The sequence below is a fragment of the Danio rerio genome, chromosome 19 (genome assembly GCF_049306965.1).
Source record: "Danio rerio strain Tuebingen ecotype United States chromosome 19, GRCz12tu, whole genome shotgun sequence".
Lineage (NCBI taxonomy): Eukaryota > Metazoa > Chordata > Actinopteri > Cypriniformes > Danionidae > Danio > Danio rerio.
Window position 1 is genome coordinate 14,545,408 of NC_133194.1, and position 24,686 is coordinate 14,570,093.

General features: G+C 36.2%; 2 protein-coding genes and 1 long non-coding RNA gene across 6 annotated transcripts; all 3 read left to right on the plus strand.

Annotated features, from left to right (window-relative positions):
* LOC141379038 (uncharacterized) lies at positions 1-3,047 on the plus strand. Its single transcript, XR_012394962.1, has 7 exons — positions 1-114; positions 219-326; positions 1,146-1,229; positions 1,350-1,404; positions 1,504-1,579; positions 1,654-1,830; positions 2,173-3,047. It is a non-coding gene; the product is annotated as an uncharacterized lncRNA (long non-coding RNA).
* Positions 3,048-5,724: 2,677 nt separating this feature from the next.
* Positions 5,725-15,272, plus strand: srsf4 (serine and arginine rich splicing factor 4). Its single transcript, NM_199574.1, has 6 exons — positions 5,725-5,872; positions 7,733-7,875; positions 9,902-10,023; positions 11,300-11,508; positions 11,691-11,756; positions 14,148-15,272. The coding sequence occupies exons 1-6, from the start codon at positions 5,766-5,768 to the stop codon at positions 14,599-14,601; spliced, it is 1,101 nt and encodes a 366-aa protein (NP_955868.1). The 5' UTR covers positions 5,725-5,765; the 3' UTR covers positions 14,602-15,272.
* Positions 15,273-16,021: 749 nt separating this feature from the next.
* tmem200b (transmembrane protein 200B) lies at positions 16,022-21,781 on the plus strand. Of its 4 annotated transcripts, XM_073931602.1 has the most exons (4): positions 16,022-16,073; positions 16,160-16,308; positions 19,350-19,878; positions 19,954-21,781. In XM_073931602.1, the coding sequence occupies exons 3-4, from the start codon at positions 19,387-19,389 to the stop codon at positions 20,596-20,598; spliced, it is 1,137 nt and encodes a 378-aa protein (XP_073787703.1). In that variant the 5' UTR covers positions 16,022-16,073; positions 16,160-16,308; positions 19,350-19,386; the 3' UTR covers positions 20,599-21,781. The 4 variants fall into 4 exon arrangements, with proteins under 4 accessions (XP_073787703.1, XP_073787702.1, XP_073787701.1 ...); XM_073931601.1 differs by having other exon boundaries at positions 16,022-16,308; XM_073931600.1 differs by having other exon boundaries at positions 19,350-21,781.
* Positions 21,782-24,686: the final 2,905 nt, after the last annotated feature.

A 24,686-nucleotide genomic window follows, 5' to 3' on the forward strand; every position in this document is an offset into this window, starting at 1 on the left:
GAGACGTTATAGTAGTGTTTGTTACTGAGGCGGTCCGTCGAGTATGCTGGCTGTTTACACAGAACTTCGCACGCTTTTCAAAGAAAAGTCTATTTTGGAGTCCACACTTTTCAGGTAAGAATGTATTAAAGATATATTTTCATTCTCATTTTTACATGTGAAGCCGTGTTCTGTTGATTTTGTCTGACTCTCGGGTCTCGGCTTTCCCCCGCTTTAAGTGCTCCGGGCTGGCCTGCAGGATGGAGTTTGCTAAGATGTCTGCAGCTTATTAAAGAAGTTAATACAATGTGATATCGAAGTCACCGAGGGACATAACGTTATAGACGGTGAGTACTATATGCTGTTTGTTTTCTCGGTGTAAAAGTTCCCTTTATCGCCTACGTTACGTATTCGCGCCTTATATCTTACGTTACGTTACTGCTTTATTAATAAGTCTTGCCACGGCGGAATATAATCGCAACCCAAATAGCAAAATACACTCGGGCCAGTTGCGGCGGCAGAAGCGAGCCGAAACTGCCGTATCCGTGCACCGGAATCAAGCCGTGACCCGTGAGTAATGTGCTGTGTGGCCCGGAGCTCGCGCGACTAAAGTTTTCATATACCTTGATATAGAACCTTTTGTTATTATTAATACTGGAGATTTGTAATTATCGATAATGTTTTATAATTTGAGGCCATTTTTCTAGCCACGGTTGACCGCTGAAATGTAATTTTAGACGGTTATATAAGTTACACCGCCATTTTGTGAAGAATAATCACAATTTTGTCACCGACAAAGCGACTGATTATGTAAACGTGGCTAGTTACAAACGTGGCGTGTGTATGCTTGTACATATCTTCGTTTCAGTGTCTAAGTTACATTAATGTTGAGGAGTGTCCACAAACTCTTATGTCCAGAATTGGTGGTGCTTTACTATCGTTTAACGTTATACTTATGTTAATGTAGAATTATTAACATACCATGTTGTATAAATCGACGTTTTAAGTTATACTTTGTTCTTTAATGTAATAATTTGTCTCATCTGTTCTGAAACTGGTACCTTGAGCTATTTTACCTATTTTATTAGTATCTCAAAATAAGTAAATAGTTATTGCTTTATCTTATTGCTTTCCAGAAGTTTTTGAAGTTTCCAATTGTCTTTCAGGACAAGATTGAACAACAGAATGCAGCCTAACAGCATCAGGGCAACGAAGGCATGTCATATGAAAGCATGGCTCAGTTACAAGATGTAAGTATCTCTCATTATCTATACCATGGTTTTAATGGCTTACATACTATTTTAAATTTGTAGGTTTTTACTTACAAACAACAATAAATGTACACCCACATGTTTAAAATTATTTTCTAGGTTTTCATCGAAAGATGAGAGATCAACTGAAGAATGCTATGGACCTGACTCTAAGGTACTCTTTCTAAACTTTCTCCACTTGATTAATATTATTAAATTCTAGCTTTGGATGGATTCATTCAAATTTGTTTGTATGCCACATCTTATGTTCCAGGAATTGATTTTACAGCAGCACTTCTCATTTTGCCAGCCTTGTTAAGCGAGACACTTCAACATTTCGTTGTGCTCCGGTGCGTATGTTGTTTTCTGTTCAGTATATGCTGTGATAAATGCATTTTATAATGCTTGATATTCTTTATATTAGGATGACGCAGTGGGTAGTGCTGTCACCTTACAGCAAGAAGGTCGCTGGTTCGAGCCTCGGCTGGGTCAGTTGGCATTTGTGTGAGGAGTTTGCATATTCTTCCAGTGTTCGTGAAGGTTTCCTCCAAGTGCTCCGGTTTCCCCACAAGTATAAAGACATGCGCTATAGCTGAATTTGGTAAGCTTATTTGTCTGTAGTGTATAAATGTGTGTGTGAATGAGTGTGTCTGGATGTTTCGTAATACTGGGTTGCAGCTAGAAGGGCATCTGCTGCATAAAACATATGCTGGATAAGTTGGTGGTTCATTCCACTGTGGCGACCCCAGATTAATAAAGGGACTAAGCCGAAAAGAAATTGAATGAATGAATGAAATTTATATTAGTCTTTTAATCTGTGATACTTTTTTTTTTTTTTTTAATCAGTGAATATTAATTATTTTACTTTCTATGCATTTTGATTTTCTCTTCATCAGTTATAGAGTGAGTGATATTAATGTAATTATTGCTTTGTCATTTACAGTGAACCATCTTCACATCCAACAGTTCAAGTACAGGAGGAGGCCACCGACTGGACAACTGTGTTAACAAGATGAGTCACGGCAGTCTTCAGAGTTGATGGGATTGCGATTGGCTGGGCTAATGATGTGGACGAATATACATTTTTGACATATCCATCTTATTAGAAGAACACCTTGATGTTTCTGCAGTGGAATGTTTTGAATGAACGGTGGACGGTGACGAGCCTCGATCTACTCCAGTTACCAGAGTGATCAACCTTGTTTTTTGTTTCTCTACATGCTCTTGGGATAATCACAATCATCAAGTTAATTCAGCACACTGCTCTCATTCATGCATAAAGCAAATTTTTAAATAACTTGTTGTCCTAATGACTATCAAAGAACATTTTCCAGATATGAGTGCTTTACATGTCATGTTTACCAAAAGCATAAACACATATTGTGTTACAACAAATTACAACTCCACTTGAGGATGATGAGGAGTAATCTACTGATGTTGAGGAAGAGGCTACTGATGTATTTGATTGTCTGCGCTGTTGAAGCAATTTATAGAGAAACATTGCCTTCATTCTGAAATACAGAGAAAATTTTGATGACAAATTATTTATTATGACCGAGTATTCTGACTAAAGACAAATACTTTGGACTTTATAAAGTGCAGATGATGTAGCCTGTGTAACGTGTTTATAAATTTTAAACAGTATTCTTGTGGTCTTTGTATTAAGTGTAGATTATTTAGTTTTTATTCGTTATCTAAATTGTTCTTTTTACTGTTTTACATGTCTGCTTTATACTTGCTGTGTAATTTTATTTCTTAACACATTCAGTTGTGATTTGTAATGAAATATTTCTACATTAATAAATAAAAATGGACATCTGTGAACCAAAATATTTTATTTATTTATTTGTGCATGCAGTCACCAAAAGATCAAAATGCCTGGGTCAGTACCCTGAAAATACTATATAATATAAAAAGGTAAATTTTTGTACCTTCAGTGTCTAGGGTACAAAATTGTCCCTTAAAGGGTACAAATGTAGAAGGTACAATTTTGTACCTTTAAATAGAGGTACAAATTTGTACCCTTAAGGGTACCACCCCAGTGACGGGCCATTTGTACCCTAAAAGGTACAATTTTGTACCTTTTTTTCTGAGAGTGCAGGGAGAACATGCAAACTCCACACAGAAATGCCAACTGAGCCGAGGTTCGAACCAGCGACCTTCTTGCTGTGAGGCAACAGCACTACCTACTGCGCCACTGCCTCACCCCTACAACATACACAGGTCTGTAAATCATTCATGAAATTTTTCATTTTAGAAGACATTTTTAGGAAATGTATTTTTTTTAATAAAATAAGCTAGACAGATTTTGACAACTAGGGTGGCACAGTAGGTAGTGCTGTCATCTCACAGCAGGAAGAAAAAAAAACTCACAGCATGAAGGTCATTGGTTTGAGCCTCAGTTGGGTCAGTTGGCATTTCTGTGTTTTCTGAGTTTGCAAGCTCTCCCCGCTCTGTTTTCCCCAACAAGTCCAAAGACATGCGATACAGGTGAATTGGTTAAGCTAAAAAAGTTGTCTGTAGTGTATGTGTGTGAATGAGCAACACAATCTCACGGCAATTCGTAACTTTTTGATTTAGTGACTAATTTGTATGAATTTGTACGTTCTAATTCGTTTAATTAATTCTAATTCGTCAATTTAGTACGATTTGCTCATCCCCCAATGACAGTTGGGTTTAGGGGTGGGGTTGGGTGCCACACCTTCTTTTTAAAATCATACAATTACGTATTACTGAACTTGTACAATTTCGTACAAATTAGCAACTAATCTGGCAAAACATACTTACGTTTTCTCGTGAGATCAGGCTGGAATGAGAATGCATTTGTGTTTACCAGTAATTGGACTAAGCCTAAAAGAAAATAAATGAATTTTGACAACTAGTTCAAGATTTTTGTATGTAATAATAAAATGAGGACTATTAGTTTTAAATGACATGACATGAGCGAATTTTAATGTTTTAAAATAGTTGATTGAAAGTAGTTGATGCATATCCAAAAGCATTTGCAATTTGTTGGAAGGAATGTGAAACTGCTACTATGATGTGCACAAATGACCAATTGTTTTGAGAAATGCATTAACTGTCGTGCAAATGTAAATAGTGTTGTAAAAAATACACCAAAGCCACTTAGAAAAACTGTAAATGTCTGAATGATGTTTCTTTCTTCTTTTGACTAATCTCAACATCTTTTTGATGTTCTTATTATTAAAAACCGAAAGAGACAAATACACTATTTTAAATAGTTTGATGTTACAAAGTACAAATACTCTAGTAATATATACGTAGTTAAGTATTTTATCATTTTAACTGTTATCTGATGGAAAAAGTACAAAAGATCATACTGTTTAATGTATTTACATTTTAAAATATTAAGATGGGCATGTCACGGTGGTGCAGTGGGTAGCACGATCGCCTCACATCAAGGTTGCTGGTTCGAGCATCGGCTTGGTCATTTGGCATTTCTGTGTGGAGTTTGCTTTTTTGTAGGTTCCTCCAGTTGCTCTGATTTCCCCCACAGTCAAAAGACATGCCACATAGGTGAATTGAATAAGCTAAATTGTCTGTAGTGTATGTGTGTTAATAAAGGTGTTTGTGTGTTTCCCAGTGTTGGGTTGCAGCTGGAAGGGCATCTGCTGCATAAAACATATGCTGGATAAGTTGGCGGTTCATTCCGCTGTGGCAACCCCTGATTAATAAAGAGACTAATCCAAAAAGAAAATTAAAGAATGAAAGAGTACTAAGATGGTGTTTTATACCCAATCCTTTTCAAAATACCCTTTAAAATAAATAGATTAATTTCCCTAAACACTTGATATAACTTAATTAGATTATTGTCAGGCCACAAACATTGTTGGGCCTATAACAAAATCTTACTTAGCTTAAAAAACATTTATTTTGTCTTATTACACCGCTGGGCAGGCGACACAGTGGCGTAGTAGGTGTCGCTTCACAGCAAGAAGGTCACTGGTTCGAGCTCTGGGTGGGTCAGTTGGCATTTCAGTGTGGAGTTTGCATGTTCTCCCTGCGTTCGCGTAGGTTTCCTCTGGGTGCTCCATTTTCCCCCACAGTCCAAAAACATGCGGTACAGGTGAATTGGGTAGGCTAAATTGTCCGTAGTGTGTGAAGAGTTTATATGGATGTTCTCAAAGATTGCAGCTGGAAGGGCATCTGCTGCATAAAACATGTGCTGAATTAGTTGGCGGTTCATTCCGCTGCGGTGACCCCATATTAATAAAGGGACTAAGCTGAAAAGAAAATGAATGAATGAATGAATAAATTACACCACTGGGCTGAGTTGTTAGGTTCTTTATCTAAATATTTAAAGTACTACAATCGTGTAAATTTAGTATGCAAAATAATAATAAATTATTATTATTATTATTATTATTATTATTATTATTAGCAATTGGTAGGACTTTTACAATCACTTATGTCTGCTTTGACTTTTATTTTGAAAAATGCTCGTTACAGGACACTTATTTTGAATCTCACATTTGTTGTTGCTAATTTTCCACGCCGAGCCACTGCACAGGAAAAATGTCTCGAGTTTATGTGGGAAAATTGAGCTACCGCGCCAGAGAGAAAGATGTAGAACGTTTTTTTAAAGGTTATGGGAAGATTCTGGAAGTAGATCTGAAAAATGGGTACGTAATTTTGTATGTATAACGGTCAAATGAAACGTGCGGCTGAAACAGCAATGGAGTCTTTACAACGCTAACGTTAAAGCTGTCTGTTCTACTGTTCCAATTAAATTACAAATATACAACTATATTTTATGTATTAAATAACATTTATGACGATTGACTGCGCGTAGTAGTGTACTTAAAAAATATTTGCGTTTATTCCATTGTGTTATTATTTTTTTTTGTATTAGCTATTTTAGCCCAGCAGGCTAACGTTAACCCCCATTGTTTCCGGGCTGGCCTCAACTGAGCTTTTTGCCACGTTATATCTAGTCGATGTTTAATTTATCCGATTGCCTCGTAAAAGTGCTTCACATATATCTACAAATTAAATTATAAGCATTTTAATTTAAAACTGAAATTAAAATTCGTTAAAAACATCAACATTGATTATCAGTCGTAACGTTGTTTGATAGTGTTATTCGACGGTAATGTTAAGTTATGTTTTTCAGCATGCAGTCTCAAGTCATATTAGTTATAATTGTTTACAAAGAAATTTTAGTTTTAATGTGCACCTTTTTTTTGGAAATAAAATGAATAGAAATTAAGAAATCGCATTTGGTACATTTTATTAATTACCCTTTCCATTATCTGTGCCTTTACAACAGCATCCTTGGTTTAACTGATTGTTGAGGTTAAAGCATAGAAAGTGCAAAGTAAAGCATGAGCTACTACAATCATTATTTTATAAGTAACCATGATCTAACTATTATTTTTCTTGTCAAACCTTTCAAAAAGTAGTAAATATACAGGTAAGTTAATTGTTTGATGTTAGTCCTCCTATTATGATGGTAGCTCAGCGTTTTTTTTAAACGGTTGTTGGCACCAAAATATAACTTACTATAATGTCTATAGAAGCAAAATGGTTTATTTAAAAAAAAAAACAGGCATAGTTTTTTTATTAAAAAATGTATGATATTAACCAATATTACTTTTTATTGTTTTTTACATTAGACTTTATAGAGCAGGGCTGCCCAAACTTGGTCCTGGGTGGTCTGTGTCCTGCAAAGTTTAGTTCCAACCCCAATCAAACCCATCTGGGCTAGTTAATCAAGCTTTTACTAGGCTTTCTACATCCATACGGGTGTGTTGAGGCAAGTTGGAGCTAAAATCTGGAGGACACCGGCCTTCCAGGACTGAGTTTGCCTGCGACTGCCAAAATAACAATGCCAGTGACTCGCGACCCCCACATTCCTGAGGTGGTTATAAATATACAAATGTCGCGCACAGGTCTATATAATAAAAATACACAAAAAAGTGCAACAGTCTAACAACCATATTATTTTAATAGTCATTTATTAGTTTGTTGATTTCAATTTTAACCTCATCTTATGAGACTGGTAGGCACAATGTTTTCAGTTTATTCTTGGTTTAGTTTTAAAGACCACCACTCAGAGATTATTCTTTACCAGTTGTGCCCTGTTTTAATTTCTAATGCATCTGATTGCTGTGAAGGTGTCAAAAAGTTTAACCTAGTGAAACACACAATCCAATGACAAAAAAACCTAATAGCATTTCATTTGCATGTTGTTGCATTTTAATGTAATCATTAACTACTATTTTTTAACTTTTGTGAGTTATGTAAAAAATATGGTAATTTTAATAGTTTATTAATTTATTTGACTTTTGGAAATCACCAAGCGACCCCCTATCAATGTCCCATGACTCCCAGGGGGTCCCGACCCACACTTTGGAAACCACTGTTATAGAGCATGAAGAAAGTAAATCAGGAAATACCTGAATTGAACTAGACTTTGTGCATTTGTTATTGCAAGTCACATATGCTCAAAGCCCATAAATCCCATATGTTCATCCCTTTAGATATGGCTTTGTGGAGTTTGATGACCCCCGTGATGCAGATGATGCAGTGTATGATCTGAATGGCAAAGACCTTTGTGGGAAGAGAGTGATAGTGGAGCACACCATAGGACAGCGCCGAGATGGTGGCAACAGATCTGGAAGAAGTAATATATTCATTTACTTGCTTATTTCGGGATACTATATATATATCAATCAGTATTTCAGTTTTATATGAGAAATAAATGGTGAATTGTGCCAACATATTTTTTCAGGCTTTTCAGATGGAGAGTTTTGCACACAACATGCTCACTATGATTTTTAATTATTTAAAAAAAAAAAAACTAGTTTCCAGTATTTCTCTGTTGCAATCAGGAGATCACAGTTTGAAAATACACCAATCTTTTCTTCTCTAAAGGCTTATTATGCGGTCTGTCAATACCAACCATCTTTGCTCTGCTCAATAACATAGCGAGTCGGCATCCATCAGCCTATCTCAGAAATTCTAAATATTTAAAAGGTTCATTTACCCATAAATTAATATTTCGTTACCTAATGTTTACTCAAGTCGTTTCAAACATTTATAAACTTATATCTTTACAATAATAAAATCATCATTTATTCACCCTCCATCTGTTCCAAACATTTTAAGCTACTTCTCCAAAAGTTACTGGAAAGATTAAGTTTTAAAGAATGCTGAAAGCCAGTAGCTATTGACATCCAAAGATGGAAGTACTATAGAAGACAATGGCTACGAGTTTCCAACATTCCTCAAAATATCATCTTTTGTGTTCAACAGAGGACAGAAACTCAAGCATGTTTGGAACATGTGGAGGGTGAATAAATGATGACCGAATTTTCACTGGTTTAAAAACTATTTGCCTTTAGGCATGTAATGTCATAATTGGCAATTGTTTCATTTTTATTATTATTATTTTTTAAATCCAATTTACATTGACTCAGTTGATCTAAAAACAGAGCTTATCAGCATGTGTAAGTGTGTCTAGTCTCTGTCTGTGAAACCTGAAATTAAGTTTGGTAATAGTCTCTGTAACTTGCAATTGCTATTTAACATTTTTAGGGAGCAAAATAATTTGGATGATAATCTTTTGAATGTTATTGAGGGGTAATTCTTCAGTTGGGAGAATCTCTGTCCTGTTTACACCTAGTATTAAGATGCGTTTTTGTTTATCCGATCACATCTGGGCAACAATAAATGCATGTCTACTTCATCTACTTGTGATTTGATCAACCAATACACATCTTAATGCAAGATGTAAACTGTTTACCTGTGTAGGACTGTTCTCATGTCTCCCTAAATGAAGAATCACCCTCAAAATAATGATATATTTTTGCTTTAGTATAGGCAGATTTGTATTGTTGCAATATTGTCAATATTAATATTTTACACTGATTTTTTTAAAAGCTTTAATTCAAAATAATGTCAAAGCTAGAAATTTAACCATCAATGTTTTATTAAAAGAGTCTGACTGCCTGCCCCTTTTGCTGGCCATGGTGTCCCCCTTCCCATGCGTGTGGCCTTTGACCAAACTGGGCCCCTGGGCAGACCATTAAAGCGAGCCAATGTGAATGAGGACCGCTTTTCCCATTAAGCCGGGTGGTGAGAATACCAAAGGGTTTAGGAGATGTGGGTTGAGCTATTTTAGGTGCCTGTAATATGTTTTGGTTTTATTTCTTTTGACATTTTTCCTTTCCCCTGTTAATTAATCTCTCAAATTTTAGTACAGCGTAAGTATGTTGTTTGGTGAAATATTTTGAGTTCTTGAAGAACTAATCTGTCCGTTAAAGGGATAGTTCACCCCAAAATAATTCTGCAATCATTTACTCACCCTATTGTCATTTTGAGACTTTTGGAGAAAAAAAAAAAACATCTCAACAGACATCTCAGCAAATCTCTCTTTTTGTGTTGCACAGATGCCATTCGGGTGAGTAAATGATGACAGGATTTCATGTTTATGTGAACTGTCCCTCTAAGTTATAGGGCAAAATTTAATCTGTAATTAATTGTACGCTAGTATAAGAACATCTGTATTTACCATTTAAAAAACAACAACTTTTCTTTCATTTTTCCTTGTTTATAGTTAAATCATTGTTTTTGAATAAGGCTAGTTTTAAGACTGTTGTCTTTTATCTGTCCTGAACTGTATGCATCTTATTCTCATCACTTTGAAGGTAATCGCTATGGTCGTGGTGGTGGAGGAGGAGGAGGGGACAGGTACGGCCCACCGACACGCACAGATTACAGGCTGATTGTGGAAAATCTCTCTAGTCGATGCAGCTGGCAGGACCTGAAGGTACAAAAACAGACTAAGGGCTGTTCACACAACATTTTCAGTCCAAAACAGGAAACTTTATATGAATTATCTGAAGATTCAAAGAGGAAGTTTTTTTAAGACAGCCACTGTCATGTCCTGAAACCTGAAACAAGTCTTTGAAAAGCTGACGTCATGTACGTAAATAGTACATGTGTGTGGAGGAGTAGATTAAAGGCAGGTGCAAACAAACACAATTACAGAGTATGTGGTAGTGCTGTTGCCCAAGTGTTTTCTAACACTTCATTAGCAAAGTATGGGTTTACTTAACATTGCGTCTTACACACATGAGAATTAGGATTTGAAGGTAATTTTACTATCTTATTACATTTGCAAGCATGTTGTGTTTTTAGTTTGGTACACAATTGAATTATAATTTATTGTCGTATATATGCAGTGGACAAGCAAATGGGGAAAAATCAAGATGGGTCCTGTATACTTCAAACGAAATCTGAAAAAAAAACTGAAATGTTTCAAAATTCTGGGCTAAGTTAGATTTGAGTTAGAAACCGGTTCGAAAAACAGTATAATGTCTCTCAGCCCTTCAACTACTTTTTGGCTTCAAGCAAAGAATGACAATGAACTTCGTTGAAGTACATCAGGGCCTCTAGTTTTTAGGGTGGGACAAAATGCATTATTGTAGTGAGAACCACCTCCCATGTGGACATGAATTTGCCATCTGTCATCAAACACTTGTGCTTGGTGCGAATTCCACTTGTGCTTTTTTAATGCTGCATTTTAACAAACAATCAGACACAAACCCTGAACTCAACACAATCTCACTCTTTTTTGTTTAAGAAATTTGCTAGCAATTGGCTCATTTGTATTTGAGTTTTACAGCAACTACGCATTAATGTGCCAAATGATTTAAATGTGTGACTCGGTTTTCCACTGCTCCTAAAATGTTCACAAGATGAATATAGGCTAAATATAGGTCTAAACAGGGTTTAAGTCATGTTTTGAGCTTGTCCACTTTCTACCGCTTACAGAGAGTCAAAAAGAGAACCAAAGTGTTCATGATACTCATTTGAATGCATGTTATTCCCAAGCTGAAAAAGCATTTCTCCTTTACTCAATGGAAGCAGGCCTTAGTAACCTCCTGGCAACCACTAAAAAGCAAAGTTAACTCTGTCACAATCCAAAATGCATGCTGTGTCCTTCTCTCTTTAAATATATTTTACCTTTCATGGCCTTCTTAATTTTTTTTTTATTAATTTCTATATTATTAACTAAACTGTAAACTGTACTCTCATTTCAGGACTACATGCGTCAGGCTGGTGAGGTGACTTATGCTGACACTAATAAGGGTCGCAAAAATGAAGGGGTGATAGAGTTCAGACAATACTCGGATATGAAAAGAGCCCTGGAGAAGCTTGATGGCACTGAGGTCAATGGAAGAAAGATTCGGCTAATTGAGGACCGGCCTGGTGCCAGACGCCGGCGCTCTTACTCTCGCAGTGCCTCCAGGTGAATTTTTTTTTTACTTAAAATTATCAAGATATTTAACATGTAAATGTTTATCAGGTGACTGAGATTTGTACTTTACAAAATGACCTTTGCTTGAAGTAAAACATTTTTTTTTTCATTTCAATAGAGTTCTCTGGCGAGCATTTTAAAAGTTTTTTTTGTTTCCTGCACTTATCTCTCAGGTCTCGATCCAGGAGCAGGAGGTCTCGCAGAAGCCGAAGCCACAGTCGAACCAGTAGCCGCTCTGGGTAGGCAAACTATACAAGTTTGACAAACTATACAAGTTTGACAGCATAAAGTATATAAAAAAGATAATCAAACACGGAGAGTCCAAAAATACTTATGTATGAGGAGCTACTTCCGCCGTTCCTTCACATCTGCAGCTGACATCTGAACAGCAGAAACCATTACTAATTCACCAACATCATTTTAGAATTTGTATATGAATGATTCTCTAGCGTAATGTCTAAAATGATGACAAAACAGATGATTTTGCTGACATTTTACAATTATAAGGCTGATCGGCAGGGAATGCTATCAGTCTACATAGATTTCTCAGTATTTCTCTGTTGCAATCAGATCACAATAATTAACCACGAAAAATCAAAAGCGATTAACTGATTAAAGCGATAAAAACAGATTACTGCTGTGTTTGTGATAAGAAAAAAACACTAAACACATGCATCTTTTTTTCTTTTTACTGAACTAGTCTGCAGTAACGAAAGCAGGAGATGCTTTAGAAACAAACAGATAGCCAACCAAAAAAGTAACGCCGAGTTATACAAAGAGTGGCCAACACAAAATACATACATTCCTTATATGAGAGTCCTATCTCACACTCAATACCCTACGATTACGGTTATATAAAAACAGCACTACAACATACAAAAGAGAGAGATCTACTTAATGTCACTCATCAATTTTTAGAATTTGATCAGCTGTTAGAAAATACAACAATCTTTTCTCCTCTAAGGGCTTATTATGTGGTCTCTTGTCGCCATCTTGTGGATGGAAAACGTCAACCGTCTTTGCTCGGCTCAATAACATAGGCTGGTGGATGCCATCATGCTATCTCAGAAATTATAAATATTTAAAACAGGCACTGTCCTTATAAATAAACTCCACAGATGCAATCTAAACGACTACATTCTTAACTTAAAAGCCTCAAAAGTACATTGTTGTCCAACAGCTGCAACATTTGTCAAACTGTAGTGACTTTATTGATCTGATGTCACTCTGTAGGTGAAGTATGGTGAAGAGGCTGTAAGAGTTCTGATATGGCAGAATATCACATGGCTATTAGCCAATCAGATTCAGCACCCGGACAGAACTGTTGTATATTATATTATATTATATTATATTATATTATATTATATTATATTATATTATAATATATTATAATATATTATATATATTATATAATATAATATAATATAATGAGTGAATTTGAAGTTGATGACTTAAACTACCCACTGTACAATGTGAAGAGAATTGTATTTAAAATTTATTTATGAATTGTTGACAAGAATATTTAAAGCTATATTACCAATTTAGTATCATCTTTTGCAATTCATTTTGTTGCCATACAAGCAAAGCTGTTGCATAAGGCATTATATGTATTTTAGCTTTGAAGTTTTTATTTTTAGTGTTGCTTATATTTGAGTTAAGGATCATGATTGAGCGAAATGACAGGTAATTATAGATAATTATTCCAATTTAAAAAAATGTTTTAAGGAACAAGCTCAAAAACGCTGAGTAAGGTTCAACTGGCTTTTAAGGGTCTTAATTCAGAGCAAAAAGTTAAATTCAACGTCATGGTATTGTGTTACATGCACTCCGAGAAGATTGGTATATTCCTTAGATTTTTAATACAATGTCTAAAAATCCTTTTAGTTAATATGTTTGATAAAATAGTTTTACTTTATATATTTTTTTTATTCAAAATAGAGGCATTAATACTTAATTTTATTAATGATATGATTTTTTTCATATTTTTATTTTTATTTATGCATGTTTTTGTTACTATATATGATGCTTCATTCATTTTCTTTTTTCGGCTTAGTCCTTTTAATAATATGGGGTTGCCACAGCGGAATGAACTGCCAACTTATCCAGCACATGTTTTATGCAGTGGTTGCCCTTCCAGCTGCAATCCATCACTGGGAAACATCCATACACATTCACACTTACCCTACAAACAATTTTAGCTTTCCAATTCACCCACGCCGCATGTTTTTGGACTTGAGGGGGAAACCAGAGCACCCGGAGGAAACCCATAGGAACATGGAGAGAACATGAAAACTCCACACAGAAATACCAACTGACCCAGCCAGGGCTCAAACCAGCAACCTTTTTGCTGTGAGGCTATTGTGCTACCCACTGAGCCACCGTGCTGCCCACATGTATAATGCTTAGTGCTCATAATTTAAAGTCTTTGTTCTACAAGTTGTGCATTGCAATTCACATTCATTTACTATCTTATGTCTTGTTTATATACTTTGACTATGCTTTGTGGAGCAATTGATATTTTAATGTTTGAGTACACTAGATGGCAATAACTCCTGTAGTAAAATAGAAGTCGTGTTGCTTTGTGCTAATGTATTGATTTGTTGAATTGTTCTGTTTTCTTTCCATTTCAGAGCCTCAGGTTCACGATCACGCAGCAGGTCAACCAGCAAGAAGGCTAAGAGCAGGAGCAGCAGGATGGAGGAGAGCAGTAACGGAGCTCGCAAGGGTGGTGATAGCGGCAGGGATAATAGCTTGAGCCGCAGCCCTCAAAATAAAAAGAGCAAACGTGAGAACAAGCGGGGTCGCTCTGATTCTCGGTCCAGATCTCGATCCAAATCGAGGAACGATAGGGATCTGTCCAGAGAGTCTGGGTCCAAATCTCAGGAGGCGAGCAAGAGTGGTGATGAAGGCAGAGCGGGAACACATCGTTCTAGAGCTCATTCTCGATCCAGATCACAAACACCACCAAATGCAGATCAGCGGAGGGAATCTAGATCCAGGTCTAGGTCCAGATCCAAATCACGCTCACATTCACGCTCACAGTCTTATTCCCGATCTCGATCCCGTTCGAGGTCTCGGTCCTAAATCCATTTCTGAAAGTCTTTCTCACTCAGTATTATTCATCTTGTTTTCCAGTCTAGCTAAACGTCTTTAAAACAAGAATATGTCTTAAATGTTTTTTTTTTTTTACCCCTTTAAATCTTTTTGTCACAATTGTGATAGATGTATGCTTAAAACAAAACACAGTTATCAACTGATAGGGGTAAGAAAATAAATAGAATTCAAGATATATTGTCTGAAAACAAGTCTGAATGTTACATTTGAGAAGCAAAATGGTGTATCTTGTTTTTAGATATTTTGTCCTCGGAAAAAGACAAGAATAGACTGAAAATTATGTTTTGCAGTCAGTGTCTAAATGTTGTTCTGCCCTTCATTTCTTTTTTTGAAGCTACTTTTTTGTAGTTTTGTTTTATCCTTTGTTGTCAAATAGACAAGCTAGTTATTAGGGAAATTGCCTGCTTATTCACAGTTATTATTTTCTGAAATTGTTAACCTTATGTTTTATTTTAGTAGTGTTTTTCTTTGGAAATTGCTTGCATATGTTTTATTCATAAAGACCGAGCCCTCAGTAGGTGTCCTAACCCTTTGCATTGTATACTTTAGACCTGTACCATAATTGTTGTTATGCTGGGGCAGAGTTTATGGTCTTTTTAAATTCAGTTTCTCCATGCAAAACAATAAAAACTGCCTCACAATGCTTGTGTCCATTCTGTTCATTTCCAAGGGTGTTTTGTGATGGCCTTCCTTGTATTGCAAAGTCAAAACCACAACTGATCTTTGGCCATTTTATGAAACAAAAGTTTTTAGTTTTTATTTCAAAACTTTTACTTTATTGGAATTGTATAAATCTCTTTTAGGGTTTAACACTTGCCATTTGAATGCAGACTGAAGTCTTGCAAAAACACAATGTAAAGAAGTTGTCATTTATAAGAATGTGTCGATAACTCCATTTTGATAAAAATGTCGGATAGAACCTTATAATTCTATGGTGACGATTTGTAAATGAAAACAACCTCCTGTTTAAAAAAAACGTGTGCCCCAAAGAGTTGAAGATATAGCTTTGAATAAAAATAATACGTTAGTAACTTGTAATTATTTAAAGTATTTTTTCGTTTAACTTTTTAAGTTTCCATGTAGAAAAAAATCCACAAGATGTCGCCAACATTTAGATAAAAGAAAAGCGTGTCCAGTACTTGCTGGCTACTTTCATCTATGTGCCTGATTTTCCATGATTTCGTTTCTTTTCTTACATTTTACGTTACAACCCGTTTGATGTAGGTAATCACTAATATATTGGGAAGATTTACTCTTCAGAACCCCAAAGGGAGAAAATGTAGCCTGTTGAATGTACGCGTTATGGGTCCTGTCTGAGTGTATTGAAAGCAAACTGAAGTCTGGCCACTCTATCGAGTCAGAAAAAGACACGACGAAGGAGGCGCTCTCCACACTTCACTGAGGGAGAACACGAAATGTGGACACTGGTTAAGGGACACACGGTGACTACTGATGATGGAGAGCCATTTACCTTATCTGCCTTTAGAAAGTCAGTTATTTTAACCCTTCAGTGTCCTCCTTTGGACAGGAAAAGCTATCATGGGAGACGCGCGGCACTTCGCACGCGTCTGGATTGATGGAGAACCGGAAAACTTCGCAGTGGACGAAGAACATCACGAACATGCGTGTCCAGCGCGGTAGAACGATGAAACGAGGACCAAATACACTGTAACAAAGGCAAGTAAAGGCAATGTTTTGTGACTGAGGCGCATTTAACCCATTTCTTCATAGTACCACCAAAGCGGCAATATCAATACAGCAACTGACCTTATTAGAGGTCGATACATTTCAAATGTTACAGATTAAGTCTAATCTTAAGTTTACATGCAATGTTTCCTTCATCATGTATGTCTTTTTGATTCCATGTGATATGCTAAGAGAAGTATCTATTAGAATGAAGGTATTTGAGATTGAGCCCACTGTTTAGACCAAAAAAAAAAAAAAAACACGTCTTAATATCTTTAGACATATTAGCACAAACCGAACAATTTCTGAGTAGCTTCCTAAATATTTCTTTAGTGATAATTGCATACAATGAAATACAAATAACGTTAGATGATTTCTGGTGTGTTTACAGTTTAAAGTGATTTATTTTATTTTATATAAGACATGCACAAATGAATTGGATATTGAAAAAAAGTAAAAGCAGGGGGAAGTTCTCTTTTATTATTATTATTATTATTATTTATTTATTTTTATGATGTACTGTACAAGCAAGTATTCAACAATGTCAGTAATGCCTGAAATATTTTACTGTTCAGACATGATGAATGTACTGTATGTGACTCATGTTAGAATCCACAGGAAGGGTTTTAACAAGAGACGACTTGGGTGCTTAAAAGATTGTCTCTACAAATAATCAAACAATAATTTGAAGCATTCAACAGAGTTTGGATTCAACGATTGATCTACATCTGCTGTTTATATTTTATACTCTTGTATAATTAATCTCACTCATTTGGAAACCAGAGTGAACAGCCATTAAAAGTAAAGCTGAACTTGGTAATGGAAAAAAGCGGTCTGGAATTCATCAGTCAAGTCTTTTGATGAATCAGTCCAAACATATGCTCCTAGATGCATAGTGCTTATACATTGTTTTTCTATGTGGACCTCATTGTCATTATGAAACCTGAAATTTGCAAAGCTGTTTAATGGATACACTGTTGGATAAAGTGCATTATGATGCAGCCTTTGATTAAAAAGAGATTTAATGCATATATATATATATATATATATATATATATATATATATATATATATATATATATATATATATATATATATATATATATATATGTGTGTGTGTGTGTGTGTTTGTGTGTTTGTGTGTGTGTGTGCGTGTGTGTGTGTATACAGTTAAAGTAAGAATTATTTGCCACCTTTTGAATTTGTTTTCTTTTAAAAAATATTTCCCAAATGATGTTTAACAGAGCGAGGAAATTTTCACAGTATGTCTGATAATAATTTTTCATCTGGAGAAAGTCTTATTTGTTTTATTTCGGTTAGAATAAAAGCAGGTTTTAATTTTTTTAAAACCCTTTTAGGGTCAATTATTTTTATTAGCCCCTTTAAGTTAATTGTTTTTTGATAGTCTACAGAACAAACCATTGTTATACAATAACTTGCCTAATTACCCTAACTTGCCTAGTTAACCTAATTAACCTAGTTAAGAAATTTAAATGTCACTTTAAGCTGTATTGAAGTTTCTTGAAAAATATCTAGTCAAATTTTATTTACTGTCATTATGGCAAAGATAAAATAAATCAGTTATTAGAGATGAGTTATTAAAACTATTATGATTAGAAATGAGTTGAACAAATCTCTTCGTTAAACAGAAATTAGTGAAAAAATTAACAGGGGGGCTAATAATTCAGGGGGTCTTAATAATTCTGACTTCAACTGTTTATATATATGTATCTATATAGTTTTGGCAACAAACTTAGAGTTTACATTTGACCATATTGGCCGTATATTGTATCTTTAAATACTGTCATAAAGCCCTACAAGTTCTAGCTGATGTGAGTACTCTACCAGAGCACTGAATGTTTAATTTGTTTAAACTCACAGGAAAGACGAGTCGGCAGAATTGTAAATGTCATTTTCAGAGTTATCGAGAAACTCTTGCCAATGTTTTTTTTATTTTTTTATTTTTATTTTTTATTATTCCATAGTGAATTGGCCACATTTAATTTATGTTTTATGAACTTGTTTTTCCACCACATTCTTCCTCTGCCAAGAGTGCTGGGGAGATTTGAAGTGGTTTTTGCCCTGGTCAGTGCCTATACAATCACCCTTCTTCTAAACAACTGTTATTATAAGTCTTATAATTACTTAAATCAGCTAACAATCTTTAAAATCACGGTGCTTTGTTTTGGAGTCTGGCTGGGCAGTTTATCTGTCAGTCTAGAAATAAGTCATGCCACCAAACTAATGCAACAGTTTATAAACACAGCGTCAACCACGTTCCACTGAAGGATGGTTTGTTTATGCAAATATACTTATTTGTTTAAAAGACTATTTGTGTTGCACCACAAAGAGGCATCAGAATGGCGTTGCCGTATACACACACCTCTGAAAATAATGCTGCAGCATTTTTATGTTGGTCAAAATTGTATCATTTATTTTTCAACTGACCCATGAGAACTCCATCTTGTTCTTTAATTCAGTTCTTTAATTCAGTCTAAAATTTTCATATTTCTCGTTAAAGTGCAAAATACACTAATTCAGACATACAGTCTTTTCTCTATTTAATTATATTTTGGCTCCTCAATCCAGTAGTAGATAATATTGTACGACGAGTTAAACTAGTACATGGGGTAAGCATTTAATTATTTTATTGATACAGTCCAGGATTCAAAATCCTGTCTTGTAAATAACCTGAAACATTCCTGTTATGTTTTACTATATATTAAGTGTTTTTGAAGCCTGTGAAGGAGAAATCACTGCAACTGTTTTCTTAAATTATTTAAACACGCCCCTGTGGATTAAATATTAATAGAAGCCATTTCAACAAACAGTCTAAGACAAAAGTAAAAGCATAACTGTAGCATCATTGTTTCAACCAAACAAGATTTTGTAGCGCAAAGGATTCATGTTGTTTAAGGCTCTGTAAAAAAACATTAGAAGAATAAGCAATTTTCTTAACTTGAATAAATTACTGAATGTACGTGACCACTTGACCTAGCCTTGAACTCACCTTTTCCTCCTCATCTTTTCAGACTCCCATTAGGGGCCATTTATAAACCAGCCTATGCCATGAGAACTCAGAAGTCCCGCGGCCGGACGTCAGCTACACATTCCCGACAACGATTGCCACGTTTCAGTCTTCACTCCAGGAGGAAGAAGGAAGGCGTAATCCAGGGAAAGCTGCGTATCCGTTCCATGCCAGGAGCCTTTTTGGTACTTGGGGTGGTGGTTGTTGTTGTTGGCACTGCACTTGCTGTGGCAGGCTACTGGCCATACAGAGCTCATCGATCATCTTTGGACACGGTAGAGGAAGGATCCTCTGGAACTGCATCAGGATGGGGATTAGGGTCCAAAGGACTGTTTTCTGCAGCAAGTCTGGTTCATAGCGAAAGGATGAAACTACTCGGACCTGTCATTATGGGAGTGGGACTTTTCATACTTATTTGTGCAAATACGGTACTCTATGAGAATCGGGACAGGGAAACTCAAATGCTTTTAGCACAGATGCGGAGCGTCATTTGCTCTGTTTCTGCAGCTGTGCCTTCGGCAGACCTCTTACAGGTGAATTCTCTCGCCAGGCACTATCAATGGGTCAGCAGTTTGCCCGCAGCCCACCTAAACATCCTCTGCTTGCAGGAAATGTCCAGTTCAGAGCCTCTACTCCAAGTGAAGAGCATGGATGAGGAGGACAGCATTCAGCAGCAGGACACAGTGCACACTGAGGTTCTTCATCATCAGGACTCCTCCTCTACCCCCTCTGTTCACTCCTCTAACTCCTGCAACAATAGCAAAGAGGTTTTATGCATGGACGAGCAGAGGACAACCTCTGCACTCGACCTGCGGCAAGAAAGTCACTTTGCACTCAGTAACTGTATGACTGCGTCCTCTATGTCCACACTGGGTGGAGAGGAGTGTGAAATCTTCCCCATCCCGCCCAGACGCTCCTATAGCATGAACCACAGGACTAAACCCCAAATACTGCCAAGGAATCTGGTCCATCCAGAGGACAAGTCTGTGTCTTCCATGGGTCATCATAGACTGCTTCCAAGACAATCCAGCTCAGAGGTGTGCATTAACATGGTTGGAGTAGACATTAAAACCCTTGACCTTATACCTGTGGAAGAGCAGAGGCACCGCAGCTGGCCTCGGCTAGACCTCGGAAGTGCAAGGAAGTATCTGAAGCTCGAGAACAAAGAGGATTCTGTGGAAAAGTTACTGGACCAGCTTGAGCAACAATGCTTACAGATGAACAAAAGCTATGGCTCAGGTCCGTTTCAGTGAGCTGAGGTTTAATCATTACATCAAGGTTAATGGATTGGCAGATCTCACGGGCATAAGGAGTAGCTTGACAAAGTGACATAAACTTGGAATAACCTAGTGGGCAAGTTTCCAATGGATGTTGTTTGCAGTTTCTGGAATCCCTTGAAGCCAACTAATTGCTCATTTCCAAGACCTAGCCATTCATCTCACTTGACTAGTTTTTTAAAAACTAGTTTGTTCTGAGATTAGTGGAGTATGGAAATTTCACTTGAAAGATTATCAACATCTGCAACAAGCTATTACACTCATGCTGTGGAATTTAAACATACGTTCTGAAGGATTTTTTGGGATGGAGGTATTTTACACGTTTGGGAAAGTGCTAGTCTATGATGTCACATTTGACTGGATGGATCTCACAGTTTATGTGTAAAAGGCCAACTGGAGGGATCAGTTTGTTTTTGTTGCTCAAGCTCTACTTGCTACTAGGATACAGTAAGCAGCATTTCTTAATCTGCAAGGTAGAATAAACGAAGACCTCAGCAGTGGCTAGATTCAAAGTAAACACATTTCTGACTTCCGAATTCAGGTCAGCCAAATGTATGGCTCCAGTTTTGATAGTTTTAAGGGCCAAAAATGGACAATGCTGATTATTTGACCAAAAAAAAAAAAAAAGATTCATCAAAGCAGTGTCTACGATTGGATTGTCCATTAGAATTTATTTATATAGTTACAAATTATGGTAAATCAACCTCAGTTGCAATGTGTGTAAAAGTTTATGGCTTCCCTGAGTGTCTGTTATCCTCGTATCTCACCTTACTTCTATCTCTGCCTGGTGGCAGTAAAACAGATGCACTTATTATGAGGGTCCAGTGCTCTTTCGGCTTCATTAACCAAGATGATCAGTGTTTTTGCATGCACTAATGCGGGTACATAACTGCTTTCCCTTTAAAGGGTGGAGCTGGACCAAGCCCCTCCTCTTTGCAGTGAGAATGTGTAATTCACTCTGTTTACAGAAATAAGACAGTCAACCTGTCTCTATTTTGTCTGTGTAGCCTGTTTTGTTATGCTGTGTTACTTGCTGTGTGTTCTCAGTGTATAATGAGCAATATCCACAGTCTGACTGACCAATCAATGATCAGACCCTTTACCACATTTGATCTGAATTTCATGCCTGTGTTGCAAATAAAAGGCAAAACTAAACTAATTTAGCGCAAGTGTTTGTTTGCTGCCAATTATTTTACATTGATGCAAGGCAGCTTCAGGGGGTCAAGGTGTGGCTTGTTAGTTGCGGCATTGACTCCCACTGGCATATGCTGTGACTACCATTATGCAAAAAACGAAAACAGAAAAAAGCATCGTTCTCCTCTGACAAATAATGAAAGGTAAAACTTAAATCACTTTATTTTAGCATTGGCATTTTGCTAGCTATAATATACAGTAATTATTCTTATGTTTTCAGAGGTTTGCCTTACAAAATCATAGGAAAAGAAAACATTCCAGAACAGAGTGCAAAAGGTGTCAGTCTACAGGTTAGAGAATGTCCCATTGACTCCTCCTGAAAATAAAATGGCATTATAATTGTCTTTCATCTGTTTTCATAAGTGATATGTCTTTATTGTCCATATTTTTAACCATCTTCATAGCCACCAGTGGAGTTCAGCTGTGGGTTGTTGTTTTTTTTAAAGACAACAGAAAGCAAGATGTGAACGAGACACTCAAAGGAGATCTGATCTGTATCTTAAATAGTAATATTAATAATTAAAATAATAGATACATTTGACCACCCCTATAATAGTTCATACCATTGTGTATGCATAATCAAGCAGTCTATGGGAGAAAATATTCATTTAGCAGTCTGAAACCAACAGATGTTAAGCACCAATAGACAATGTGAGGGTTCACATGACATATTTCTCGTAAAATAGATGTTTATCTACATATAGCCTAAAAATAAAGTAAAATGACATTTATATTTTAATAGAAACCTGCATGCACATGGAAGTTACTATGATGCAAATCATCTTTTGTAAGCTGTTTGGACAAGACTGTGTATAGTTATAGCGTGTCCATAGTTATATTGGAGTGATAGAAGCACAATAAATACAATCCGTCTATCGGATGAGACGTTAAACCGAGGTCCTGACTCTCTGTGGTCAGTAAAAATCCCATGGCACTTCTCGTAAAGAGTAGGGGTGTAACCCCAGTGTCCTGGCCAAATTCCCTCTTGGACCTTAACCATTATGGCCTCCCATTCCTCTGAATTGGCTCTATCACTGTCTCTCCACTCCCTCTATAGCTGGTGTGTGGTGAGCGCACTGGCGCTGTTGTCCTGTGGCTGCGATCGCATCATCCAAGTGGATGCTACACACTGATGGTGATGTGGAGAGACCTCCCTCATGATTGTGAAGCGCTTTGAGTGTATGGCCATACACAATAAATGCGCTATATAAATACACATTACATTACAATAAGTATCTTTTTTTAAATGTCCTGATGTTAAAATAGGATCCAAATCAATCCCATTTTGAGGCCCACCACAACATAGCGTAGGAGTGGGGTTTGTCCAGCCACCAGATTGATTGACAGCCGCCTATTAACATGTCTCCATAGGAATGCGTATAATCATATTCAAGAGACAGGATGTGTGCAAAGCAACTAAGATTAACTAAGATCAAGTGTACCTCACACTAGGTGCCGAAGCGTGATTGTCCCCCCTCCCCTAAGATCCTGCACTCACATTGCCTTTTGCATTTCAAACCTGAGCACGCTTACGTCAACGATCATCCCCCATCAGAGGTACCTTTAAGAACAGCTTCTGGTTCACACAGACTTTAAATAAGCTACATTAATAAATTAAATGTAATTGAATTAAATATATACATTTAATCTACTGAAGCATATACTACTAACATTACCTAAATGCCCCTCAAATTGTCAATGTATAATTCATACCCTGATTACAACAGAACTTTGACTGCTCAACTCAAATTAGCTGAGTTCATAACTTTAGTGCATTTGTTTTTACAGAAATCTATTCGTCTGACTTGACCTGATTTAGGACAGGGATTTCTGTTGTTTGAAGGTGCAGAGAAGTGTGAGATTTATGTAATGAAGTAGACATCGACCATGCACTTTCCTAAAGATGTGTATGTGTAAGAATTATGGGTGTTTGATGTTTCACTACTCGACCATTTGACCTTAAATACAAGGTCTGGTTCAGTGATGATGGATGAAGGCGGTGCAAAACGGGTTAGCATAAATATATATTTTTTCCAAGGTGCTTGTATTGATATTTTACAGACATTCTTTTTTTTGCTCTACCCAGGTCTAATAATTTAACTCAATTTGAACTTTTTTGTACAGACTACAGACTCCACTATTAAATATATATATAGTGAAAGACTAAATTATTATCACTTTGGTGAAATTGTCTTTTTCTTTTTTTCCAAACATTTCCCAAGTGCTTTTTCACAAAAATAATTTTTAAACACATTTAGATTTTATAACTTATTTCTAATTACTCATTTCTTTTGTTTTTACCACAATGACAGTGGCTAATATTTTACCAGTTATTTTGCAATTAGTGTTGGGCGATGTCGGCCAATTTGGCATCGTACGATTAGCAGGGGTGAGTGCGCACGACGTGTCAGGTTAAAATAATATAAGGTTAAAAACATAAAAAGAAGCAAAAGAACAAAAATAAACACTTAATTAAGTTGTTTATGTTTTAAATAATAATTTTAAAAATGCATTTAAAAAGAACAAACACACATTACTCCAGATATGGCTCGAAACATGTTTGTCAAAAAACAGGCACACACATCAATTCTCAATAGAAAAAAGTTTAAAAAATAATTATAAAAACAAAAAACAAAAATAAAGTCGGCAACACAGAGAATCCAAAGGATCCAATCTTTTAATTATTTAGTTCAAGAAAACAAACGTTTCTATTGTCCTTATGAATTCACAGTTTGAAACACAGCTCTGAAAAATACTTAGCTATCTAACTGATATGAGTGGAATTAAATGGTTTCTATGTGTATAAAATCTGCTTATTTGCCAAAAAGACACATCACACTGTTAGCATCTGTACATTATGGAAATATCCA